This window comes from Drosophila erecta, unplaced genomic scaffold (assembly GCF_003286155.1).
Source record: "Drosophila erecta strain 14021-0224.00,06,07 unplaced genomic scaffold, DereRS2 tig00000000-arrow-pilon, whole genome shotgun sequence".
Lineage (NCBI taxonomy): Eukaryota > Metazoa > Arthropoda > Insecta > Diptera > Drosophilidae > Drosophila > Drosophila erecta.
In genome coordinates, this window is record NW_020825194.1 from 16,332,967 (window position 1) to 16,340,756 (window position 7,790).

Below are 7,790 nucleotides of genomic sequence, written 5' to 3' on the forward strand. Positions count from 1 at the left end.
ATAAAAGGCAATAAAAAACTTTGCGATATCAAATTACAACGCCCTCATAAAGTTATAAAAGTTTCAAGCGTATCCAAACGCACAGCACGTTTCACGTCACGCCCCTTCTCACATTTCTCCATCTTTCTCTGGCATCTCGATTTTCCCTTCTGGTCCAGGCCTAATATTTTCAATAACAAATCAATCAGCTGCGCCTGCTGCCGCGACGGTCAACAGGGATAATCAGTTCGAACGGCTTTTCCGGCCCTCGCATTTTTCCCGCATTTTCCCACCGTTTGATGCCAGCTGCTTGGGCGTGGGACGTGGGGCGTGGGGCTTTGCCCTTGGGTGGGCGGCCCTTCGGAAAAGTGGGCGGGTGTGTATCCGAAGGTGCCGTAGATTTATTGAGACACGATTTCGATAAGAAGAGCTCCGCCAAAATGGCCAAAATGCAGAGGGATCAGTAGTAAACAAGAAGTCATCGAAACGACAATACTCTAAGGGCAATTTTATAATCCTTAATTTGTGCGTTTACTAAAAAAAATATATAGAAACATTTATTAATTTTCTAAAAAATGTAACGAGATGGCAACCGAGTAGAAATTGATTAAGCCTTGCAAAGATATCTCAGCTCTTGACACTGTTTAAAATAACTATTAAATTGTGTAACTAGCAATTAAACCCATTTCATTCTGAACTGTATTAAAGCTTTTTAGTTTATTTGCACTAAAATTCTTAATCTTAAGCTGTTAAATTCCTTAAACCCCAACTATGCAAAGTCATTAAAGCGCTGAGAAAAAAGGAAAAGTCCACTTTTAACAAAGTTCCCAAAGTATACCGGGAAAGTGTAGACTAACAAAGCCTTTTACAAGTCTGCGTTCTAGTAACAAGAAATTTTTCACGAGCCAGAAAAAATGAAAAGCGGGTGATGGGGCAACGAGAATAAAAACGAAAACTTTTATCAATGTTGGCGTATGACCCTTGTATGAGTGGGTGGGCCTTTGGATTGGGTGGGTGGCTGTACTTGGCGCAGAGGTCAAGGGATAACAAAAGGCGTAAATTTAAAGCCAAGTTAATTTTTTAACAATAAAAGGGGCGCTTGTCAAAGGAGGAATTTTACAGCAAGCGTTTAATCTTAAACGACTTTTGCCATCCGACGCGATTGGCAAGTTAGATAGCAAACGCCAGTGGCAGAAGCCGAGGCAAAGTTTCAATGGACTGCTTTGTTATAAGTAGGAAAAAGCAAACAAACCGTGAATGAACGAATTAAATGCTGATTTACAGGCAAGAAAATAATGATCGAATTTATCTTCATTTTTATACGTATACTTGGCACTTATACCTTAAATGGAAGTTCTAGTTTAAAAGGCTAGAAGTTAGAAACCTCCTACAAAGTATAAATGAGGTAGGATATTCTTAAGAAGCTTCTTAATCAGCTTTAATTGCTTAAAATCATCATGTTTCTTTTTATATCTACACCCACTTTTTTTTAGTGCATTCACAAACAACATTTAAGCCTGTAGACCTATGCCAATCACTGAAAACCATGCAAATGACAAGGAAATTAAGTGACTCAAAGAAGAGGGCAAATGTATTTCGAACTTAATTAGAGCGTGCTTGATTACACTTTGATTACAAAGTCTTTTTCTAGCCGGTTATGCTAAGTCAGTCGCAGATAATTGCGGTTTGGTTTCTAGCCCCGGAAGCCTCCAAAGCCTGGTCCTCCAAAACCTCCAAAGCCAGGTTCTCCAAAGCCGCCTGGACGTCCTCCAAAACCGCCATCGAAACCACCTGGACGTCCGAATTCCGGACGGAATCCACCTCCAAAGCCAGGACGTTCAAAACCAGGACGTTCAAAGCCAGGACGTTCAAAGCCAGGACGTCCGAAGCCAAACTGACGAACTTGCCGCGCTGCCGACGGAGCCTGGACACCTGCATCCACATCCAGAAGTTGCGCCGCCACAGGATCATATGTGGCAGCTGAGGAGCCGGCGACCAGGAGGATGGTCGCCAAGACAAGGCAAACAAATGTGCGCATATTCGTGAAAACTTCTGCTACTAATCACCGGCAAAGTTTCGATGGATTCTACCAAGCCTCTGCTCTGCGGCCGGTCAATTTATATGATTTGGAACTTATCGACTGGCGATGGAAGCGAATAAAAGTAGAAGTGGTTCGACTGGGCGCGGAACATCAAAGTTGTGAGTGTTACGCCAAAACTGAAATGAATACAACGAGCAGAGCGATTCGTATTAACTGTCTGGCTAAGCGCTATGAGCAACAACAATAAAGCTGACCCATAATAACAAGCAAAACCTATTAGGCAACAGAAACAGAGGCAAACTTTTTGGCAAACACCCCATGTAGATGATGGGGAAGTCTGAAGTGGAAGTGGATAGCCGGTTCAGGATGGGCTTTCTCCAGACGGCTATTCAAATGCGCAAAACATTCAAGTTTCTTGGCTCAGCTCGCACAACAAAACAGATCGATAGACAAGTGGCCAAGTGTTCGTGGGAAGCACCATCTCAAGTAGGCCGCTCCATTCATCTTTCATTTATCGGATTTCGAAAAGCTTTTCTTCGCGGGAAGTTCGGGGATTTTGTTTGTTTGTTTGACTTAATTAAAATCTAAGGGTAAATAACCGACGCAACTGGTTATTATTTAAATGTCATCAGTATTGTCGATTTCATTTTGACCAAGGCACTGACTCACTTCGCTTATTAGCATGCTCAGTGGTTAGCACATCTTAAGATCTGGTTTGGCCATTGTTAATCTGGATTTGGCACTTCATTTATATATGACATTCATGACATTCATTGCCATTTACATAACAAACTTAATAAAACAAATATACTTAAGGCACAAGTGTATGGATTTTTAATAGAAACCTAAATTTAAAGGCTTTTTAGCGGAAAAATTTTGTGCTAAAATATATGCACAATTCTCAGAAATAATAATTACTCAGTTAACAAAGCCGAAAGCCAGTTTGTCGTTGATCTCCAAAACCCATTTTAGACAGACACGTTATCTTACATAACGGAAAAATATGAAACATGTTTTGAATTTAAAGCAGAAGAAGGCATCAATTAATTATATTTATTGTTTTATTTTTAATTACTTGGTTGAGTTGAATGTCTTAAAGTTCTGGCAGTACATTCATTTACCTGACCAATTATATAATAAATGTAATACCAGTTAATCCACCAAGTTGTCTCGCTTTCTGAAGAAATAAAAACCGACAGAAAACTTTTAATTCAATTATGCACTCAAAGCGCCTGTTAAAATAAATCTGCTACAGCTGGAACTTGTGTATTAAACTGATTTGCTGTCTGACCTGTCATCCGTCAATTGCCGACCATCAGTTCAGTTCAACGGGGATAAGGTGAAATGAAGAAAATGACAAGACTGCCTACGTTTTTCACAACATTATAGCCACCTCTCTGCGACGAAGCAAAACTTTGTGTTGAACTTTTAAAGAAGTAACAAACAAAATGCTAGCAAGAAAATATTAAAAACTTTTAAGGGGGACTCGCATTAAAAAATATTCGCCTTGCTAAAACAGGTAAAAACATCTAGGATGGCACGTGATTTAATGTTTATTAGCTCTTTTTAGTTTGCTAACTTTTTCTTTGTCAACCAATTATAATGTCGTCGTTATCTCCATCAAAAACTATTCTGGTTTCCAAGCTTATATCACTTTTCATTTAATTCAAGGTCGTGTAATTTTTCTTCCGCAAACATCAATAATTAGCTGACGTAAGCAACAACATTTAAATAGCCATGAACCTGGTCTAACCAAAACATATGGAATTTTTGGCCAAAACCTGAACACCAATGTAACCTGAATGGCCAATGTAAATCAGTAATTCCACTAATCGTCTTCCGGTGAGTTGGTGGAAGGTAGAATTTTGAGGGATAAATATTTGCCTGGCCTTTCTGAAAGTTTTCGCTCCTTTTTCTACTTCCACTGCGGTCGGCAGTGGTCGAGTGAAAAGTGTATTTTTAATTTATGCCGTGACTCAGATTTCCCTTTTTTTATCTCGCATTGAGTTTTTCTCGTTGCAGTCAATTTCTCTTGGTGGAAATTTATGCGGAAGTTTATGCCATCCAGTGAATTTTGTAAGAGGAGTGGGTTGGCAAAATGTGCATCATTTTGACGTTGACATCGTTAATTGACCCAGTTTTTTGGACTGGCTAAAAGCGTTTAAATTTGAATAAGCAAATTTGGGCAGCGAAATGGAGCTGGCGATAGAGAATACTTCGCGTTTTGCATAAATGTGTTAAAATGCCGCAGCTATGCACAGCTAAGGATTAGACAGCGGATTTAACCGAAAAACACATGCGCCGAAAATAGCAATAAACCAATTGAGAGCTATTCAAGCCGTCTATAGAGCCATCGAGCATTGTTAATGGCCGGCCCGCGCTCATAAAACAAACAGCGAAGCCAAACAGCAGCAAACAGGCCAACAACCAGGCCGGCAAACTGGCAAACTGGCAAGCAGCAAACTCGCAAACTGGCCAAACTCGGCAAACAACAAGAGCAACAGCTAACAGCAATTCACACTTACGCACCCCGAAGTGGAAGGCATCCGCCGAAGTCTGGGAATGGGCATGGGATTGGTGTGGAGTGGGTATGGGAATGGGTATGGGAATGGGAATGGGTCAGCGGGAGTGGGAGTGGGGGCGGGGGCGGGAGTCTGGTCAATGGCATAACTAACCTTCAAATGAAATTAGCACATTTACACAGCTTACCTGACCGCAGAGGCAGTGCGGCCCACTTGGCTATTAAATCGCCAAAGTTTCAAGTCTAATTATGTGCTAAAGTATGCAACATTTTATAAGCTCTTAAATGTAATGGAAAGTTGCTATAATGTGAGCTTCTGACCTGAATCGTTTGAATAGTTGCTGGATATGTGCGGAAAACGCAAAAGCAGAGCACACTTCCAGACAGCTTTATATGTAATTTTAAGGACCTTGAAATACAAAAATAGTTTAAACATTTTGTGCTGTACATTTTGAATCATATTTGGCCACTTGCTGCAAACCGAAATGGCCAACACTGCCCAGAAGTTGGTGCGGTCACAAAGTGAAATGTTTTGCTCTTTAAACTGGCTGCCATTCGATTTCATGAGCGCCACTTAGCGTGCCACCAAAAAATTCCCGGTCGCAAGCATATGAATTGGCTTTTTGTTCCATTTGTCGTTGTGGCAATGGAGGCTGGGGCATCGTACTCGCATATTTTAATAGTTTGTTTTATGGCACTTACATTAGCATCTAATTTCTGCTAACAAGCGGCCGCAAAAAGGCAAACAAACAAACAGACCGAGTCCAAGCAGGGCGAAACAAAAGTTTCCATTTTATGCCCAAAGTTCTAGGCTATAAAGACACCGGTCGCAAGTTGGCCAGGTCACAGTTTGCAAACGGAGGGCGCGGAGCAATCATAAAGCCACTGATAAAGTCAAGCGACCAGTAAAGCAGTTCAAGGAGCCATAAGGATAATGCGTAGCTGGTTTTTATTTGGATTATATGCGCTGCTAATCGCCGCAACAGTTGGCCAACCGCTGCAGCAAAATGAGTTCGAAAAAAAACAGGATAGCGAAAGGGGCGAGCGAGTGAGTCGCCAAATTCCCTACTTGGGTGGCTACGGAGGATATGGAAGTGGCTACGGAGGATATGGAGGCTATGGAGGACTCGGAGGATATGGGGGATACGGGGGCTATGGAAGCTACGCCGGCATACGCTCCTCACTTTATCCCTACGGCAATCTGTATGGTGCCAGCGGCTTGGGACTGGTGGGCGGATATTATGGTCGTCCTTATGGTTATGGCAGTGGCTATAATATTGGATATCCGGCCATTGGCGGCTTCGGTGCCACCGGCGGCGGCATCTTTGGTGTTACTCCATTCTAACCATTCGCTTAAGTGGATATACGAAATAAAAAAAACCAAAACGAAAAACTAAAATCCTTGGCAACACCAAGCTCGCAAAAAAAATTATACAAATTTGCAAGAAAGGTCTAGCTGCGGCTAAATAAGCTTGGATTACCTAATGATCCCTCAGCTGGCTATTTGACATGGTAATGTGATTGTGGTCGATTGGGAAAAATGTAAAAAATACGCAATTCGTATAACAAAATTTGCTTTACAGATTGACCGACTTAAGAGATTGGTTGTATATATTTTTAGAATATTTCAAGTACAATAAATTATTTAGATTGATAGATACTCTGCCATAATTAAGAATGCTTCCTCAGACATCAGATGAAAGATGTTGGCATAGAATTTGTAGGGAAACAAGTAGAGTAATCATTTCAAAGGATTGAGCCAGGTCCTCTAAAAATAAAATCTCTGTCTCTCTCCTAAGCGATATGAAATTCCCAGTAGTCAACGCAAATGTTTCACTTTGATGGCCCCAAGATATGGCTGTTTATTTGCTCGAGTGTCCAGTCGCTTCTTTGAAGCAATTCAAAACGATTATCGCCTTCATTCATTCAAATCTAGCGTGTGTTACCATATTATTTACACAGCTCTGCGTTAACCAGAGCTGAATCATTTACATTTAGAAGGAGGCGGTTGCAGAAGCTTAAGCAAATAGAGAGATTTTGCAGACAGGAAGGGCGCACTTCTTTTTAGATTTTAATTGCCGATAGTGTACGTAAGCACTATGCTGACATGCCACACCGCAAAAGCAACACACTCTACACTCACAGGCCAGTCGAGCGGAGTGTCCGAGTGCCGTTTAATTAGTGTGTGACTTTTAAACGACTTGCGTTGCACGTACGCCCCGTTGCACTCGCTTTCGTTCAGTGTAGGCAAACACACACACAAACACATGTGTAAGTTGGTCGGAGTTGGTTGCAAAAGCGTACGCAAACAGAAAAACAAGCAACAGGACATCGAAGACACACACACACACACACACACACACATGCAGAAAAACGAAGAAAATAGGGGGAATGGAATGTCTGATGCCCTAACGAGCTACGTGAGCATGAATTATTATTTCAATTAACAGGAACGAAAAACGACAAGGACTGCAGTGGGCCAATAAAGTCATCACTATTTGCATGCACCGCATGTGGGGAATCCTTAATAATTCACAATGGCATGCCGTCAACTAATTGCGGTGTTTGGGCTTCTTAGTTGACTTTGTAATTGCAGTAATTGAGCATAAATTAATAATCATTAGCAACTCCTGGAATTCCAAACATTAATGCGCTGCTAACCGCTATGAAATTCATTTCGGTTACGTATTTTATTTTTGTTTCAAAGTCAATGTTATTATGATAAAAGCATGAATAATATTGTTATTGGCATTGCACTACTGACACCACACTTGTATATTATTACAAAATATGATAGACTTATATATTATTAACATTTTATATAAGACAATCAATTGTAAGTATTTGCTGTTACTATGCCACTTTATTATCAATTTGATAATTGATGTAGAAGTAGAGTGACATTTAATATTTAAACATGGGATCACTATTTAACCATATTCCAAACCTAGCCCAAGGAAATTCCCAGGCACCTAGGACGATCTAGCTTATGTACCCCGCTCTTTAAAGGACTCATCGTTTGACAACTTGGCTTTCACCATCCGCATCCGTTGACAAATACTGAATGTGTCCGCTTGTCTTTCATCCTCTTCGGGGAAACTCTGATTGCGCTTCTACTTGGTGCCGATTATCTTTTAATGTCTCTTCAGGCACTAGCCAGGGTTTTTTTTAGAGCTGAGGAGGATTCTGGTAACACTGGAAGCGCCATTCATTCAATCCTGGTGGTGCTGCTGTGGCTGCTTTATATGC

At 41.0% G+C, this 7,790-nt stretch overlaps 2 protein-coding genes across 2 annotated transcripts; one reads left to right on the forward strand and one right to left on the reverse strand.

Annotated features, from left to right (window-relative positions):
- Positions 1–1,543: 1,543 nt before the first annotated feature.
- Positions 1,544–2,102, reverse strand: LOC6553547 (34 kDa spicule matrix protein). The gene has a single exon (XM_001980212.3). It carries the CDS (start codon positions 2,015–2,017, stop codon positions 1,673–1,675), a length of 345 nt encoding a protein of 114 aa, XP_001980248.1. The 5' UTR covers positions 2,018–2,102; the 3' UTR covers positions 1,544–1,672.
- A 3,264-nt stretch (positions 2,103–5,366) lies between these two features.
- On the forward strand, positions 5,367–5,940 carry LOC6553546 (keratin-associated protein 19-2). The gene has a single exon (XM_001980211.3). The coding sequence runs from the start codon at positions 5,476–5,478 to the stop codon at positions 5,884–5,886; it is 411 nt and encodes a 136-aa protein (XP_001980247.1). The 5' UTR covers positions 5,367–5,475; the 3' UTR covers positions 5,887–5,940.
- Positions 5,941–7,790: the final 1,850 nt, after the last annotated feature.